Source organism: Penicillium alfredii (genome assembly GCF_028826965.1).
Source record: "Penicillium alfredii strain IBT 34128 chromosome Unknown utg000001l_segment0_segment0, whole genome shotgun sequence".
Lineage (NCBI taxonomy): Eukaryota > Fungi > Ascomycota > Eurotiomycetes > Eurotiales > Aspergillaceae > Penicillium > Penicillium alfredii.
The window spans coordinates 649,743-667,323 of record NW_026622698.1 but is presented as its reverse complement, the minus strand read 5'-3'; the positions used below and the strand labels follow the sequence as shown (position 1 = coordinate 667,323).

The 17,581-nt window shown below is 53.2% G+C and overlaps 10 protein-coding genes across 10 annotated transcripts; 6 read left to right on the top strand and 4 right to left on the bottom strand.

Moving 5' to 3' along the window:
- Positions 1–299: 299 nt before the first annotated feature.
- On the bottom strand, positions 300–895 carry NUU61_000253 (DUF3807 domain-containing protein; the record flags this gene model as incomplete). The annotated part of the gene is made up of 2 exons (XM_056650837.1): positions 300–800; positions 872–895. 2 exons carry the CDS (start codon positions 893–895, stop codon positions 300–302), a joined length of 525 nt encoding a protein of 174 aa, XP_056515687.1.
- A 341-nt stretch (positions 896–1,236) lies between these two features.
- Positions 1,237–2,298, bottom strand: NUU61_000252 (HVSL domain-containing protein; the record flags this gene model as incomplete). Its single annotated transcript, XM_056650836.1, has 3 exons — positions 1,237–1,660; positions 1,716–1,938; positions 1,986–2,298. 3 exons carry the CDS (start codon positions 2,296–2,298, stop codon positions 1,237–1,239), a joined length of 960 nt encoding a protein of 319 aa, XP_056515686.1.
- A 1,157-nt stretch (positions 2,299–3,455) lies between these two features.
- Positions 3,456–4,270, top strand: NUU61_000251 (uncharacterized protein; the record flags this gene model as incomplete). Its single annotated transcript, XM_056650835.1, has 2 exons — positions 3,456–4,094; positions 4,151–4,270. 2 exons carry the CDS (start codon positions 3,456–3,458, stop codon positions 4,268–4,270), a joined length of 759 nt encoding a protein of 252 aa, XP_056515685.1.
- Positions 4,271–4,981: 711 nt separating this feature from the next.
- Positions 4,982–5,912, top strand: NUU61_000250 (uncharacterized protein; the record flags this gene model as incomplete). Its single annotated transcript, XM_056650834.1, has 2 exons — positions 4,982–5,222; positions 5,326–5,912. 2 exons carry the CDS (start codon positions 4,982–4,984, stop codon positions 5,910–5,912), a joined length of 828 nt encoding a protein of 275 aa, XP_056515684.1.
- A 299-nt stretch (positions 5,913–6,211) lies between these two features.
- Positions 6,212–8,134, top strand: NUU61_000249 (uncharacterized protein; the record flags this gene model as incomplete). Its single annotated transcript, XM_056650833.1, has 6 exons — positions 6,212–6,521; positions 6,578–6,653; positions 6,733–7,063; positions 7,156–7,654; positions 7,725–7,838; positions 7,902–8,134. The coding sequence occupies 6 exons, from the start codon at positions 6,212–6,214 to the stop codon at positions 8,132–8,134; spliced, it is 1,563 nt and encodes a 520-aa protein (XP_056515683.1).
- Positions 8,135–8,307: 173 nt separating this feature from the next.
- NUU61_000248 (fungal specific transcription factor domain-containing protein) lies at positions 8,308–9,627 on the bottom strand (the record flags this gene model as incomplete). The annotated part of the gene is made up of 2 exons (XM_056650832.1): positions 8,308–9,406; positions 9,464–9,627. The coding sequence occupies 2 exons, from the start codon at positions 9,625–9,627 to the stop codon at positions 8,308–8,310; spliced, it is 1,263 nt and encodes a 420-aa protein (XP_056515682.1).
- A 44-nt stretch (positions 9,628–9,671) lies between these two features.
- NUU61_000247 (fungal specific transcription factor domain-containing protein) lies at positions 9,672–10,599 on the bottom strand (the record flags this gene model as incomplete). The annotated part of the gene is given in 2 exon segments (XM_056650831.1): positions 9,672–10,509; positions 10,523–10,599. The coding sequence occupies 2 exon segments, from the start codon at positions 10,597–10,599 to the stop codon at positions 9,672–9,674; spliced, it is 915 nt and encodes a 304-aa protein (XP_056515681.1).
- Positions 10,600–11,498: 899 nt separating this feature from the next.
- NUU61_000246 (uncharacterized protein) lies at positions 11,499–12,216 on the top strand (the record flags this gene model as incomplete). The annotated part of the gene is made up of 2 exons (XM_056650830.1): positions 11,499–11,987; positions 12,043–12,216. 2 exons carry the CDS (start codon positions 11,499–11,501, stop codon positions 12,214–12,216), a joined length of 663 nt encoding a protein of 220 aa, XP_056515680.1.
- Positions 12,217–13,306: 1,090 nt separating this feature from the next.
- On the top strand, positions 13,307–14,890 carry NUU61_000245 (ER oxidoreductin; the record flags this gene model as incomplete). The annotated part of the gene is made up of 1 exon (XM_056650829.1): positions 13,307–14,890. One exon carries the CDS (start codon positions 13,307–13,309, stop codon positions 14,888–14,890), a length of 1,584 nt encoding a protein of 527 aa, XP_056515679.1.
- Positions 14,891–15,711: 821 nt separating this feature from the next.
- pex13 (peroxin PEX13) lies at positions 15,712–17,200 on the top strand (the record flags this gene model as incomplete). Its single annotated transcript, XM_056650828.1, has 3 exons — positions 15,712–15,760; positions 15,832–16,359; positions 16,413–17,200. The coding sequence occupies 3 exons, from the start codon at positions 15,712–15,714 to the stop codon at positions 17,198–17,200; spliced, it is 1,365 nt and encodes a 454-aa protein (XP_056515678.1).
- Between the last annotated feature and the right edge of the window lie 381 nt (positions 17,201–17,581).

The window sequence follows — 17,581 nt, the reverse complement described above, 5'->3', positions numbered from 1 at the left end:
CACGAACCGTATGGTCCTAACAACATATTAGTTATTGCCAAATATAATCCGTGCAGACTAAAAACAGCATTACAAGCCCACTCAGAGAGAAGATTAAGGTCGTCAAAGCCTTACACATCCGCAGATGGTATGGCTTTCCGACTAAGGATGACTTGAAGATTTTCATCATAACAGGCAGGGGTTCGAAGAGATCAAGATGACTTACCCGTTAATTGCTTTAGAGAGCCTTCATAAATAGATGTTGGCCGATATCCCACTTCAGGATCCAATGAGCAACACACGTCTCCAGCGTCGGTCACTCAATCGTCATAGGAGACAACCCTGCGAGAGAAGGGTGGCTGTGCCTCCGCCCGAGGTTTCTTATGCACCGGAGCTGCGTCCCGTTCATCCTCGCCGTAATCCAGGGATTCATGAGATCCAGCAGGCGCCTCCGACTCCGGATGCGGTTGGCGCTGCGCCTGCACACCATCGTCGCCAACACCAGCCAGTTCCTTGGCTTGCGAAGCCTCGTCCACAGGATTCATCTCAGCCCCCGACGCCGAATCCGACAAGCGCCTGCGCGCCTCGTACTCAGCGTCATCTTCCTGCAGCTGGCGTGCGCGTAGCAGCGCGTGGATCTCGCTGTGTCTGAAGATGCGGATCTGCTCGTCGGTCAAGGTGCGTTTCACTCCGTCGGGGTAGGACCCGAGATCCTCCTCGTCGGTGCCCTCCTCGACAGCAGTATTGTCAGAGGCAGAGGGTGGGACCAGGGTTTGGGGTTGGCCGGGAAAGTGCTTGGTGTGGAAGGCGTGCAGGTCTTCCTAAGAGTGGAACGGCTGTCAGTGATGATCCAGGGGTCCTCGCGAGAGATGAGGTGCGGGTGGGTTCTTACGAGAGTCACGGTTGGTACCTGCATTGTTGGAGATGGAAGGAGCGAGGCGTGGGCGACGCGGAGTGGCAGTGGTAATATTACGGTATGGACGTATCACTCCATACATCCATGCATGCCGTGGACATCTTCAGCAGCCAACCTTGGATGGTTGTAGGAGTCTGGAGTTTGGGTCGATTTTCTTTCTATTCCTTGGGATTGAGAAGTATGAACAGAGCTCCTTGGCCGAACAGGGAATCGGAGTGCAACCTTGGAATGGCCAACTAATGGCACAAATTACAAACATGAACTAGGTACCATACTCACAGGAAAGGCTGATTCAATATTTCAAATATTCAAAAATTTTTGCCTAGTATAGAATGTTTTGCTCATAATCCACGAAGCCCTCCATCCGGCACCGCTGTTGGCAGCGGTATACTTGCGACATGGTTCCCAATCTTGGCTTTGACGCTTGAGAAGCGCACTCGCAACTCCCGCAACGGCCGCAAGTCTGTACTCGCAACGCGGTCACGAGCGCTCGAACTCGGATCTGAGAGATTCCACGCCAGGGAGATATGAAAATAGTGTGAGGAGTCTGGGCACAGACCGCTGTCTTGGCCACGGGCAGACGCACGGGATGGGCGGGGGTCTTGATAAAGGGGCGGCTGATCGAAAAGAGCAAGGGAGTCATTTGACACCCGAAGCAAACGGTTCAAGCCATCGTTTGCTGGCTTTCGAACCCGCAGAACGAGGAACCAGCGCGTCTGTTCGTAATTGGACACCCAGTCCAGACTGTCGGGAACGACCTCGAACCTGAATGAGGATCAGAATCAGTGTCTCAAAGACAGAAAAAAAAAAGAATACTGACGGAGAAATATGCGAGTCACGAATGGTATTTTGAAGCGTCTCGGTGAACAAGGCACGCTGCTCGGTGCGGAGGACCACTGGCCGAGACAGGCTGATGTGGAGGGGCAGCTGAGCGCCCAGGTCACTGTGCAAGAGACTGTGGATTTCTGCTTTCTGGTCATGTTGATCCTCTGCCTGGGCGATCAGATCGGCAAGGAGAGGCAGCTCTCCTTTCGACGGGTACCCTATCCAATTAGTGGCATGAGACACCATGCGAGGGCCCGGCACGTACATTCCAAGTAGAGATGCGTTGGCCAGTTCCCCTCCACATGGGGAATGACGCGTTTCCGTCCGCCGTGGAGGCTCGGGTCGTCTCTGACGCTGACCCGCGTGCTCGAGGCATAGAGATCGTGGAACGCCGCGGGTAATGGAGGGAGCGATGATGGCTGGTTGGGACGCGGCTTTTTGGCCGGTCGAGGGGATGGCGTGTCTGCCTCGGACTCGGACTCGGAGTATTGCACGAAGGACATGAATTGGACACGATGTTGGGGGAGTTGATGGGGGAGGTCTTGGTGTGGGGTGTTTTCGGCACGCGCATCGGCCATCTGTCAGGCTGAATGATCGCCCTTGCTTGAGCGTATACACTTGGCTTCTTTTTATTTTATTTCTACATGATTATTTCTACGATGATTAATTAGTACTATGCGTACTTTCTATCGAGTCCTCTGTTTAGTGGTAATCCACCGACGCCCAAGACAGCAGTGAAATCCAATCACCTTGAATACTGCGAGGTAGAAATATCTGACACTGACACGATGGATTGGCCAGGTTCTATGCGCTGGTCCTGTTCCCAAATTTCTCTCTTCTATGTAGTACATAGACACTGCCGGGTCTGATGGAGACTATTACCGCAAGGACCCTGGCTCGGCAGGGACTAGCAGGAGAAAATCTGATGTTGCGTAACCGGTGCCCTGGATCTCGTGGGATTGGGTTATCAAGGGGGTCTACTCATGAAGCATAGTAGCAAGGCAACGTAAGGGTACCTTTTGCCAGTGACCGAGGTAGCAGATGAAGAGATGCTATTTTGGTCTAGAATAAGCTTAATTCAAAGAACGGATCATCGAGAGAGAAGAAAAGAAAGAAAAAAGCAAGAGAGTCCATACATGCGTCATTGAGACCCAGCAGATACTGTCATAGATGGCCGATCGTGACTAAGCTCATCGACACCCCAAATGCAAGGCGAATGGATTCATTTTTCTTTTCATTTTTCTTTTGACTCTTTTTTTTTTTTTTTTTTCCCTTTTATTCCCCCAAATCTAGACTTTTCTGCTCTGCAAATAGTCTTCTCGTTCCTTGGGCGATCTCTCAAACCCTGAAGAAGTGGCTTCGGCCCCACCGTAGTTAAGAAAAATCTAGCGCGGACCTTAAGGACTATAAAACCGCGGATACGCAAGTCATCACGTCACGGCTGCCTCCAACGCCCATTTGATCGTCGGCCCTCGAACTCTGTTCAGGCTCCCTCTTCTTCCCCCTCCTTCCTCTTCTTCATCCTCCCTTCTTCATCCTCTCTTCTCATCCTGTCCCACCTCAGCTCTGTATTATCTTGATATCCCCGGTCTCGTGGTCAGCCCCACCCGTTCTAAATCCAGGTCATCCTGACTTATACTTGCGCATGATTTTCAACTCTGCGCCTTTCTATACCTCTTCTCCTCCCAACTTTTTTACTCAACTGTCTTCACAAAGCATACACGGTCCACCTCAAATGGCCGCAGTCGAGTGCATGCCGCTGGCCTCGCGCCACCATCCTCATCATCCATTTAATCAAAATCGCCGACCCAGTGTTGGCAGCTCTATGGGCAGCTCTATTGGGACCACTATTGGCAGCAACAACCCATACGCCCGCTACATGTCACCATCGCCCTCACTCCACTCAAGGCGATCGCACTCTGAATCCATGCCTTCCATCTATTTTTCCGGCAGCCCCGAGCATCATCCGGTGGAGCCGCCCCGAAGACGCGACAGCGGTGTGCCGCTTCGCCGCCGCAGCATGCAGCAAAAGTACTCGCGCCACTCGCAGCTTGTGCACCCCGACATCATCGACCAACTGGACAACGTGACTGCGTTCTCTTACCACCACGAGGGGCCCTATGATGCCGTCTGCCCCGAACGAAACCTTGTCAGTCAGAGCAGCCCACTGGAGGCTGTCAAGGAATCCAACGCCGAGGCCCTTCGCGCCACGCCTCGTGACAAAATTGTCGACTGTATCAACAGCCACCGTCCGTTAGACGGGACCGCCTTTTTCCCGCCTGGAACTTCCGACCCCAGCGGACAGCATTACGACTACGAAGAGGGATCTAACATGATGAACGACTTTGGTAACTTTATGCGAATGCCCGGCAAGGTATGTTCTCTCCTTTTCTGTTAGTTGGGTATTTGTCTAATACTAACTGTCCGAAGCGCTTCACCGACGATGACTTCAAGAACGACCCATTTTACAACCGCCCCGTGCCCAATCCGTTTGCTCAACTGCGGAAGGTTCTGAGTTTGCGGCGCAGAAAACGCCGAAGTACGACCTAATGCCTCTTCGACTGATCAATATGCGGCTTCACGACTTGACGACTGACTGTTTACGCGACCTCGAAGATTTTGTATGAAAATGGATATCCATGGATGTTTGTTTGGTGTTTGTGATTATGAGGTTTTGTTTTCTTCTTTTGGTTTTGGTACGTTTTTCCTTTTCTTCCTGTCTTTTCTACTTTCTTACTTTCCTGTTGTTTCTTCTTCTCTTTTTTGGTCCTGACTTTCTTGACTTTCTTGACTTTCCTGATTTCTACTTCTGACTTTGTTGTTTTCTCTTCCTGTCTTTCCTATTCTTTTCTTGCTCTGGTGTTCAAAGGTGTCCTGTATAGGGGAGTTCAGTTTGTAAAGCAAGTGTAAATGGACTTGTTTCACGCAAAATGTCCTTCTAGACCAGTAAGAGCTTAAAATAACCCTCGAGGTAGTCACTCCCAGCTGTATGTACTTGGAATCGCCCCTTGTCCGCCACAAGACCCCAACTCGCCTCCACCTGTCGACCGTGAAGCCATCGCCTCCCTGTCGTCAACCTGATCTCAGCGCCGCCAACCAACTATATCCAGAAGACCGCTATAAAATGAAACAATCGCTCGTAGCCTTTCCACACAGATCTGTTGCCCCCTCATTACACGGTGTCGATCAAGATATCACGCTGTGTACCCTTCACTCGATCATCGGTCCCTGTCATCAAAGAGGCCTGCTATTCCTGTGATCATGGCTTCAGTCCAGGTCCGACACACACTCAAGGACCTCGGGCCCGTCCACCCGCCCAATGTAGAAAAGCGCGCCGTCAAGCCGTCGATCGCGCGCCATGTCAATATCCAAGTATCCGACCCGCTTAACCACGAGGCACCCGCCATCCTCCATGAACCTCGCAGCTACAATGCTACCGAGGCCAAGGGCGCAGCGGTGGTGTTGGTATCTGGTGCAGGCGGGGGAGTATCCGGACCAGCAGGTAACCCTACCTTTCCCGAACAAAGAGACTCAAAATAGACTCAGATACTTACTCATTCTTTTTTTTTTTTTTGAATAATGAAAAGGAATATACCCCTCTCTAGCAGACAAACTCGCCCTCCTCCTCTCCATCCCCTGCATCCGCCTCGACTACCGCAAACCAGCCCGCACAGAAACCTGCGTCGCCGACATCCGCGCCACCTTCGACTACCTGCGCGACCAGTACCGCTCGACGCACTTCGTCGTCGTGGGCTGGTCCTTCGGCGGCAGCCCCTGCTTCAGCGTCGCCGCCGCCGAGCCCGACCGCGTGCGCGGCGTCGCAACCATCGCGTCGCAGACGGCCGACACCGACGGCGTGGCCTCGCTCAGCCCGCGTCCGCTACTGCTGCTGCACGGCGAGAATGACCGCGTGCTGGCGCCGTCGTGCTCTAAGACCCTGTTCAACCGGTACGGTACTGCGGGCCACCGCGAGATGCGCCTGTTTCCTGGTGATGACCATGGACTGACGGCGCATGCGCCGCAGGCGGAGAAGAAGATCTTTGCGTTTGCGGCGCGGTGTCTCGGGCTCGAGAATGTGGTTGATCGCTCGGCGTTGGAGCAGGCCGGGCAGGACCTTGTTGAGAGTCGGAGGGAGAGGGTTAGGGAGATGGAGTCGGGGCATGATCTTGAGGGTGGGGAGAGGTTGTTTTGATCATTTGGGTTACATTTCTCTTGCTATAGATCCATAGTGACTTGTTGATGTCATTCCCTTTCCCTTTGTTGAGTATATACGTTTATGAGTCTTTTTGTTCGGAGTATTCCCCGACTTGCCCAACTTTCGGCCTGCGGGCCCGTTCTCCGTGATATTCCTCGTGGGGTGTATCTCCGCTTGCTCTGCCGATCCCCCAGCTTAGCCGTTTTGCATGTTGCATTCCCGAGGTTGACCAGGGATGCAGCGGGGTATATAAAGGCGTATAGATAGGGCGGGTTGTAGTACAACCAACTTTCACAATGAAGTCGCTTTCACGAAATTTTCTTGCTATTACCATTGCTGTACTATGTGGACAGCCAATCCTCGCAGCCAATGATTGCTCTAGTGTTACTGCTCTCAATAGGGTTAATGGAGTCACTATTAATTCCGCGAAATGGGTCGCCGGAAATAGCCTGGTTCTCACTGATTCATCGACTGGTGCGAAACTGCCAAATGAATATCCCTTCTGCAGGATCCACGGTGCCATCGCGTATGCCGGGAATAACTCGCTTCGGTTTGAGCTGTGGCTGCCCGAGAATAAATCTTACAATGGCAGATACATGGCGACTGGTAGGATTCATTCTCTCTCTATTTACCAAAATCTTTCTAACTGATTCATGGTATAGGAAACGGAGGCCTCGCAGGCACAATCGATACATCATCCATGATGCAAAGTCTCAACCGAGGCTACGCAGTTGCAGCGTACGTACTTCTCCTCTTGAGCCAACACAAACCCCTTGGCTGGACGACTCCCACTAACTCTCGTACCCTGTGTCTATAGAGGAGACTCGGGCCACAACGAAGCATCTAATGGCAACGGCACCACCCAACCCGAACAATACATCCCATTCCTGCACAGCAAATCGCAAACAAAAGCCTGGATCCACGATTCCATCGCCAAATTGACACCACCCACCCGCAACCTGACCATGCGGTACTATGGCTCTGCACCGCGGTTCAGCTATTTCAGCGGATGTTCGACAGGCGGCGCGCAGGGGTTTGCGCTGGCGCAGTTCCATCCGGAGCTCTTTGATGGGATTTATGCGGGCAGTCCGGGGAACTGGTATTCGCATTTGATTTTGGCGTTTTTATGGAATGCCAGACATTCGAGGGTGAGTGAATAATATCTATGGAGGCTATCATCGTGTTTTGACTAAGTGGATGTTCGGCTCACTAACAGTGCTTATTCTTTCATTTCTTCTAGGACGCTGCATTTCTCGACCAGGCTACTCTCAACTTTACCACCAACGCCATCCTCTCGCACTGCGACGGCCTCGACGGGGTCGTCGATGGCCTTATTGAGAATCCGCTCAAGTGCTCATTCAATATCACGTCATTCGCCTGTCATGGCTCTTCTCAATCTTCCAGAAAATCCGGGAAATGTCTCACCAACCCCCAAATCGCAGCTATAAACGCTATTTACCAGGGCCCACGCGATTCCAGGACCGGTCAGTCCATCTACCCCGGGTACACGCTCGGGAGCGAGAAACAGTGGCTTCTGCAGGAGACCTCGCTGTACCTCAACTACAGCACGCCTATTCTACAGAATCTGGTTTTCCGGAACTTGTCTTTTGACACTGATAAGTTTGATTTCGGTGCAGATGTTGATGCAGTGGATACCTGTGCCAGTCCGTTGATCGATGCCATCACTACGGATCTGAGTGCGTTTCGGCGACGGGGTGGTAAGATGGTTGTTACGCAAGGTTAGATTGGTTCCGTTTAATGTTGTATCTATCATCCCACGGACATGGAGACTCACTTTTCAATTTATAGGCTGGACTGATCCCTACAACGGCGCCCTCTGGCCCATCCGCCATCTCGAGCAGCTGCAGAAGACCGAGGCCAACGGCAGGGTACCAGATTTTTTGAACTTGTATATGATTCCAGGTACGTTAAAACAGCACTAGAAACATGTGTTAGGATTCTCAGAACCAAAATATGGCTTTTTAGGAGGTGGGCACTGTGGCCCAGCATCTTTTTTTCCCTCGGCTCCGTCGACATACCATGTTGATAGTGCGCTTCGGGCGTGGGTGGAGAACGATACCTTTCCGGAACATATTATCACGTCGCGGCCGTTGGATGGCTCGCGTCGTACTAGGAAGCTGTGTCCCTGGCCGCAGAGTGCTCGTCTTAAAGGTCATGGTGCGGACTCAGATGACGCAGCAAGTTTTGTCTGTGCATGATCAATATCTTGAGGCAGAGGAAGAAATTCATTGTTGGGCTAAGTTATGTTCATTCCCTTGAGTCCCAGTTAGTTGGACCATGCGTCTATAGTAAAGTAGTATCAGTGTGGTATGTTCAAATACAGTAGTATGATGTCCCACCGCAACCTTGAAACAAGTGATATTCTCCATAATCACCACATAGAATTCAAATTCAGCCCTACTCCCCCAATCTCTCCCAACCAGTCATGCGACAGCTGTCCAACGGGGTCATCCCCACACCCATACGGCTGAAACCGCTGCAGGTCATCAAAACACTCATGCAGCACCGAATCAACCGCCAGCGCTGTCGCTCCTATCTCATTTATCTGCCAGTACCCAAGCGGCGTACCACCTGCACCATCACTCTGTACCGAAAACGATGCCCCTGAAGGAACATCCGCCGCCGACGCAGTCCTAGTAGCCTCGGAAGACGCGCGAGTGTGGTACTCGACCGCATCAGAGAGCATAGCATCGCTCAGCCGATTGAACACGTCGTGGCAATTCTTCGTTACGTTCCATCGCTCGGAAATAGCAACCAGGACATTGGAGCATGCTCTGGAGTCATTGACGATTTCAATGATTGTGGGGTTATTTTCGAGTAGCGCTGTGCGTGTCGAGGTGCCTGGTATATTGCGTTTATGGGATCGGAAGTGGCGGCCCACGGCGTAGACATAGGATAGACCCGCCATGAAGACGGAGTGCAGTGTGATCCAGGTGTAGTTTATGCGCCGTGATCGGTGCAGGTGTGCGTATAACGCGATGGCTTGTTTTGCTGCTACGAAGATGGTTTGTAGCACGACGGCGTCGCGGGATGAGGCGGAGGATAGGCCTGGCGAGGGCCGGTAGAGCATGAGGAGCGCGTTGTAGTAGAGCATCTCGTACCACTCGCGCGTACGGAAACTAGACCGGTCTCCTGGTAGGGTGCTCGATAGGTCCACGTCTGGGAGTGAGAGCGTGCTGGTATCTTGCCGCCATTGGGCTAGTTCATTGGCGAGTTTGTCGCGGCTGGCTAGAGCTGGTACCTCGTTGGTCTGCGTGCGGGTGGATCCGTTGTGCAGGGCGGATAGGATGTCACCACAGAGGATTCGATAGCGGACGATGTGCACGAATATTGCTGTGCGGCAGAAGCTAGATGTAGATTGGTCTTCTGAGTCGCTGTTGACTGTTCCATCCAAGTTCAGGTCGGGAAGAGCTACATCGGCATCTTGCAAGTGTATAGCGAGAGGCCTCCCCAAGGAGATACTGACGATTCTAGTTTTGTAGTTTTGAAGTTAGCGGCGTTGTATAGATGTGGAAAACATCACATACCTATCCATTGCTACCACGCACCAGAAGCAGCGACGGCGTATCTCATTTGCAACTATTTGGCTCGGGTCGTTTGCATTGGATCCTTTGGCAGGTCGATAGACCTGCTCGCGATGAAGACCTAGCTCTAAACACATGCGGGCGGCAATGCCGACAATGTGCCACATACCTAGCGAGTCAGTACATAGTTCCCGCGGTCTCATCTCGTAACTTAGGAACACTCACTACTTGACGTATCTTGAATCGAGTTGATCATTCGATACTGCCCCAGTAACAAAATCGCTTGAAGTGCTGGAAGGTTGCCCTGCTGCAAGACTTCGTTCAATCGCTGTCCAGCTCGAAGCCGATAGCCCTCGGCATTGGGCAACGACTCGAAATCAAACTTGTGAACATTGGCCGTGGCGATAGCCAGGATCATATCAAAGACAAAAGACGAGAAGGCATCTCGTTCGAGGAATACTGGATCTTGATAGGCACGATCCAATGCGGCCAGTACCGATGCACGATGCAGAAAAGGATACGACAGATGGTCATGGTCAAAGTACGCGCGATGGAGGTCACGAGCGACCCGCTCTGGGGGCAAAAACGAAGTCTCGATGGGAAGTGTCGTCGGCGACGTGGACTGAATGGACGACGCAACAGCCGGTCTGTGAGTTCGTCCTTCACTTATCGCTCTCTGCCCCGGACTCCGCGAAGTCACCTCGACTGTCGTGCTAACCAAATTAGCAAAGGGAATTCCACTGGCCGAGCCCAGGAAATGATGCTCTCCTCCCGCCCGGCGCGACAGGAACGACACTTCCTCCATAACCTCGTCGCCGCGCTCCCTTTCACCCGGCAGATCGTCGGCATCGAGATCAGCCTCTGTCGGATCGGACATCCGGCCGACCCCCGCAGGCTCGACGGGAGTAGGCGCAAGACCTGATTGTACCAGCTTCGCATTCAAGTTGGCATTTGCAGTTTCAGCATGCTTGAGTCGACGCTGGAGTCGCTCCACCAGCTCGCGGCGGTCCCTGGCTCGATCGCTGTACTTGCATGCGATGCCGGCTTTTCTGCAGGGTCCACACGAGGGCGAGATCTTGTCGCATCTCGACTTCCGACGACGACAGCGATCGCACGCCTGAGAATTCATCGTCCGACATATATGCTCAAACACCAAATTACTCCCAGTCTTCCTTCGAGCTATTGGCGTGTCATCTCCGACACGGCATTGTGGAGCTCCCCCGCACGCAAGCCCTAAGCTGCAAACTGTGGTGGATCCCCCTTCGCCCCCGATTCCTTTCACGTCGCAAAATTAGGGGCGCCTGGATGCTCGCCGGCATCGGAGGCCGACGCCGATAAGACAAAGAAAAAAATGGAGTGGAAGAAGACCGCAAAAGCTTGGACTTTGTTTAAATTAAGCCTGTCTTCCCCGGATTTCGTCAACAAATAATTCTCTTCCCATTTGCAATGGCCGACCCCAAGGTTGAATATGAGGCCACGGACCTTGAAGGAGCTGTTCGTGCAGAGTTTTTCCTGTTCTCTCTTTGTGTCCCCCCATTTCACTTGCTGATTGTTTACAGACCGGCTCTTTGAGCGTCGACGACTCCAACCATGATCAAGCTGCGGAAAAGGCCCTGGTATGGAAACAGGACCTGCGAATCGTGCCGCTCTCGGCATTGATTTATCTTCTGTGTTACCTCGACCGGTCAAATATCGGTATGGTCTCTGAGAAGCTAGAAGGAGGCTTGGTTCCTGTCGAATCTGAACTGATCATGTGCCCTTCTAGGAAATGCCAAAGTGCTGAATGCAGATGCTGGAAATGATCTTCTTTCAGAGACAAACATGACGGATTACCAATATATGTATGTGTTTTGAAAGGGTCTTGGGATCGGCTCTAACCTGCACAGAATTGCCCTCATGGTGTTTTTGATCGCCTATGCCATTTTCGAAGTGCCGTCAAACTATCTGTTGAAGAAACTCAAGCCCAGCGTGCGTCTATATCTTCTCTGCTTTGACTGGGCTTCTGCTGACACGATAGTAGCGCTGGATTGCTTTCCTCATGTTCTCCTGGGGCGCAGTAACAATGGGCCTTGGAGGTGCCCGAAATTTCGCTCAAGTCACTGGCATCCGGTTCCTGCTCGGAGTCCTCGAGGCGGGTCTCTTCCCCGGCTTGGTGTACTACCTGACCTTTTGGTATCGAGTGCGGGAGCGGTCACTCCGAGTCGCACTGATCCTCGCATCTGCTACATTGGCCGGGGCCTTTGGCGGCGCCATCGCCTACGGGGTGGGATTTCTCAACCAGTCACACGGTCTAGCCGCCTGGCGCTGGCTGTTTATTATTGAAGGCGCGCCCTCGTGTGCATCTGGAATCTTGGTCTGGTTCCTGCTGCCTGATTACCCGCACACGGCGGGCTGGCTGACCGACGAGGAGCGGGAGCTTGCGCGGCAACGGCTCCAGCATGAAGGGTCCAAAGGTGATGCGAAGGCTATGTCTTGGGCTGATGCCAAGACGGTTCTGACTGACTGGCGGCTGTACGCGCACTATGCTGTATGGTTGATCGGGGTTATCTTCACAAGTGGTATGGTAACTAACAGGCATATAGGTATATTTTGGTATCTCGACACCTTTCTCCAGCTTGTCCCTCTTCACGCCCTCCATCACGGCTGGATTGGGCTATGAAAACCTCCAGGCCCAGCTGATGACAGTGCCGCCCTACGCTGTTGCGTATGTGGTGACCGTGGCAGTGTCCTGGTCGGCAGACTACTTCAATGCGTAGGTTCCTCGAAATTGTTCACGAGGGTAGGAAGTATATGCTGACTCGACTTGGAACAGGCGCGGTTTACACTCGGCTGCATTCTCGTTGATTGGAGCCATGGGCTTCTTGGCTTCTGCTGTCTTGCCAGCTGATGCGTATCTGGTAAGTCATGGCACCTTTAATTTGAAATAAAAGCTCACAGGTCTTCTAGCATCGATACGGCTGTCTCATTGTCGCCTCCAGTGGAGCCTTCTCTTGCATTCCACCCCTTCTTGGCTGGCTCTCATCCAATCTCGACTCCACCGCCGGCGCTGGACTTGCAATTGCCTTGAATATCTCGTTCGGAGCTCCTGGTCAGATTGTCGGCGTGTGGATCTACAAGTCTGACGAGGCAGCCCGCGGATATCCTACCGGCCACTGGGCGAACGCGGCATTGCTGTTATTTGTATGCGCCGGTTGCCTCTTGCTTCACATTTATTATGTGCTTTGCAACAGGAAACGCCGGGGACAAGGGGATCAAAAGGCGTATGCCTATTAGTGAGAATATTATAGCATGAATGAAGTGATGTGTGTGATGCGTGAAAAGTAGATATTCGATCTATCGATATTTTTAGCCATCCATGTCTTGGCGTCGATCGGCTTCCGCCACCATCCAAGGCCAGCTTGTCCTTTGGTCTTTGGTCTTTTTGCCCGCAAGTTCCCCGGCATTCTTTGCGATACATTCTCGACTTCGGAGCATGTTTCGACTTTCTTTCTGTCTGTGATTGAGATCTGGCCTGTGCGAAACCTGCAACGTTTGTTTTGCATCGCGACCGTTGGATTCTCGGCCTTTGCGCCACACATCTACACGACTCCAGTGACTCGTGTGCTTGACTGAATTACTCCTCGAGTGACTGGGAGAGCAGACAAGATGCGTTCTACGGCAAAGGTTTTCTCCGCGGCGGTGTTCGCCTTTGTAAACTTGGCCAACGCCGACGCCCATGACTCTTCGCCCTTGGCTACGACGAACAAATGCGCCGTGAGTAAATCCTGGACACTATGGATTCATAGCCCTCCCAGGAATAGCAACTGACTGTATCTCTATCGCTGACTTTAGTTTGACCCCTCGGCCATGGTCTCGGACGCGTGTGTCTCCTACGGCACCATCAACCACCTGAACGAACAGATCTACACCCTCCTCAACTCCATCACCCAAGATACCGATTTCTTCTCCTACTACCGGCTGAACTTGTTCAACAAAGAATGCCCGTTCTGGTCTGACGCGAATAGTATGTGCGGCAACATCGCCTGCTCCGTGAACACCATCGAGTCCGACGAGGATATCCCGCTCACCTGGCGCGCGGAGGAACTGAGCAAGCTGGAGGGTCCCAAGGCAAACCACCCGCCTCGCAATATCCAGGCCGAGCGCCCCAAAGAGCGACCACTACAGGGTATGCTGGGTGAAGGCGTCGGGGAGAGCTGTGTGGTCGAGTACGACGACGAGTGCGATGACCGGGACTACTGTGTCCCCGAAGATGAGGGCTCTACCGGAAAGGGCGACTATGTGAGCTTGGTGGATAACCCGGAGCGGTTTACTGGATACTCGGGGTCCGGTGCGCACCAGGTTTGGGACGCGATTTACCGGGAGAACTGCTTCATGAAACCTATGGCAGAGGAGCTGCAGGAGCAGTCACTTAATGTGCCGACAGGCGGACTCCAGGCCGTTTCGGATTTCCGGAATGTGCTCCAGAAGGAGTCGCAGCGACTCGAAGGGCTGCCGTTGGATAACGAGTGCTTGGAGAAGCGGGTGTTCCACCGCCTCATCAGCGGCATGCACGCCTCCATTTCCACCCACCTTTGCTGGGACTACCTCAACCAGACCACCGGCCAGTGGCATCCCAATCTGGAGTGCTACAAAGAGCGGCTGCACAAGCACCCGGAGCGCATCTCGAACATGTACTTCAACTACGCACTCGTCTCGCGTGCCGTAGCCAAGCTGCGCAAGCACCTCCAAAGTTACACGTTCTGCACCAGCGATCCGACACAGGACGCTGAAACCAAGTCGCGCGTCACTCAGCTGACCAAAATCTTGGGGGAACCGCCGCAGATTTTCGATGAGAACCTGATGTTCCAGGACCCCGGCGCCCAGGGCCTGAAGGAAGACTTCCGTAACCGCTTCCGCAACGTCAGCCGGCTGATGGACTGCGTCGGCTGCGACAAGTGCCGGCTGTGGGGCAAGCTGCAAGTCAACGGGTACGGCACGGCGCTGAAGGTGCTGTTCGAGTACGACGAGACGAAGAACGGGGAGAACCCGCCGCTGCGTCGGACCGAGCTGGTGGCCTTGATCAACACGCTCGGCCGCATCTCGCACAGCCTGGCGGCTTCGCACAGTTTCCATCGAGCCTTAGAGTCTGGCCAACATAATGCGTTCCCTATTCACGGTTCGGCTCCGTACACGCACCACCATTCGGCCAAGGATGAAGAAAAGCACCATAAACGGCGCATCTTCAAGGACGGCGGCTCGACCTTTTATTACGAAGGTGACGAGGGCAATTTTATCTACGGGCGATATAAGCGTGAGCGCATGCCCTGGGAACGACCACCTCCCAACCCCGATGCGACTTTCTTCGAGGAACTCAAGGTGGAATGGGACCTTGTCTGGGGCACATTCAAGTATGTGCTGCAGAGCTGGTTGGACATCCCGCGGACCCTGTAAGTCTTGTTCTGTGCAGATACTCTGTAATCACAAAAAACAACAGCAACTGACCTGGCGATTAGATACGAAATTGGCACTCTAGAAGCCATCCGGCTCTGGAAATACTGGTTAGGTCTGCCCGTGCCTCCTCGCGTGTGGAAGATTCAACTCCCTAAGGATCAAGCGCAACGTCGGCCTGAACGTCCTGAATATCACAGCGAGCTATGATCAACATTTACAACTTTGCATTCACATCCGCATCCGCATCTCCTGTACATAGGCGGGTCATTTGATTTTGGCTTTTGGCGTTGGATAAGAACGGATCTGTTCACGGGGCCATGGATCCATGATTTTGATACATTATTTTAAACACTATGCATTGGTAGAAATAGAGTTGTTCTCTATTACATCACTCATAGCTGCGGTTTGTAGGATCCAGGATGATCCCTATATAGTTGCTCTGGCACAGGAGCCGATGAGCCTCGGTCGGACAGTCGCCACCTCCGGACTACAACATTTCGCCGAAATCAAATATCCAAAATAGTCAGATAATAAGTAGTATTTAAATACCTATAGCCAGAAATCTCATTCTATTTCGATTTTCAATTTTCAATATCCAACTATTCCAACTGCAAGTGCTCACGTTGATCACTGTGACTAAGAGTTTCCCGGCGTCGGGAAACCCCGACTTCCTCGGCATCTCCACTCCCGGCCACATGCGAGACTTTTCCTCCCTCACCCCCATCGCCCTTTTCCTTCAACACTCTTTGCGCTGAACCTCCATTTCATCGCTTCTCAACAGCCTCCTCTCGATGCGAGGCTGCTGAGATCGCCCCAACTCCATGGCGTCGGTCTCGCCACCAAAACCGTGGGAAAGAGCGGGCGCAGCGGGTATGTCGCCGACGAACCCCAAGCGCCAGCAGATTCATCTTGAACAAATCACTAATTTACTCTCATTGCAGGAAACTCTTTGTCCACAACACCCACCGCCAGCAGCCCTGCCACCTCGTCCGCGATGACTCCCACCTCCGCTTCGGCGGCCAACCCCACCGCAACATCCGCAACCGCAACCACTTCCACCGCCCCCGATCTTCCCTCCCGCCCCAGCGCCCTTAACTCGGTCGTCAACACCACAGCCTCTAACTATTCGCCGTACGGAGCCTCACGGTTCGGCGCCAGTCCCTATGGAGGATATGGCGGGTACGGTGGATATTCATCACCGTACTCGCGCTTCGGCTCCATGGGTTCGATGGGCTCGATGTACGGCGGGTACGGAGGCATGTATGGCGGCATGGGTGGTATGGGTGGCATGGGCGGGATGTATGGCGGCATGCCTGGGCAGGATCCCAATGACCCCAACAGCTTGACCAACTCGTTCAGCCAAAGTACCCAGGCTACGTTCCAGATGATCGAAAGCATCGTCGGCGCGTTTGGTGGCTTTGCTCAAATGTTAGAGAGCACTTATATGGCCACTCATAGTTCTTTCTTTGGTAGGTTGCTCTGTACTTCTTGTTTTACGTGCCAGTTGCTAACTCTCCTACAGCTATGGTCTCGGTCGCAGAGCAGTTTGGAAACCTGCGCAACACACTCGGCTCGGCCCTGGGCATTTTCGCCATCATCCGGTGGTTCCGCACATTGATTGCTAAGCTCACTGGGCGTCCTGCCCCTGCCGATGCCACGGCGTTGACGCCGGCAGCCTTTGCCTCTTTTATGGGCGGCCGGTCTGCCCCCTCCACTCTTCCGGACGGCTCTCCGGCACCGGCGAAGCCGTCGAAGAAGCCATTTTTCATGTTCCTGGTCGCCGTGTTCGGTCTCCCATACCTGATGGGCAAGCTTATCAAAGCGCTGGCCCGGTCACAAGAGGCAGAGGCGCTTCGCCGCCAGCAGCTCGTTGGCCCCAACGGCGAACAGTCCACCGCCCTGGACCCGTCCAAGCTGGACTTCTGCCGCGTCCTGTACGACTACTCTCCGGAGACGCAGGAGAGCAATGGCATCGACCTGGCCGTCAAGAAGGGCGACATTGTCGCCGTGCTCAGCAAATCCGACCCCATGGGCAATGCGTCGGAGTGGTGGCGCTGCCGTGCTCGTGACGGGCGCGTTGGCTACCTCCCGGGCCCATACCTGGAGACTATCCAGCGACGACCTACTCAGCAAGCCATCACAGGAGGCAGTGAGCCGGCTACTCGCACCGGCACGATGAAGAGCGAAACTGCCCACGACCGCTCGCAGAGCCTGTCGTCGCTGTCGAAACCCGAGGAGAAACCCGAGATCAAGGGCAAGATCGGTGACATTTCGCCCGAGAGCTTCCAGAAGAGCACTTTCTACTCGTGAGATCATGGACCGTGACCGATTCCTGAGGATTGATTGGGGTCACTAGACGAGATGGAACACTGGATTGGCTTTTGCGACTATTGTTATCGGTGTTCAAAAGCTTTCTTTTGCCCGCCTTTTTCAAACCCCAAACTTCTTTTTTTTACCCTTATTTTTAAATATTCTTAGGAGCGTGCTTTCCACCACCAAGGCTTTTTCTTTTTCTTTCCCTTGAACTGCCACGCAGGCAATGGGCCGTGACGATGCCGATTTATTCCCCCCGGCCTTGGGCATCTGTGTTTTTCCTTTCTTTCTTTCTTTGGTTGGATTCGGGTTTGCTTTTAGCGATGCTTTGGGATCATTTGGTTTCTATGTACCTATTTATTGAATGGATGGCGTAGT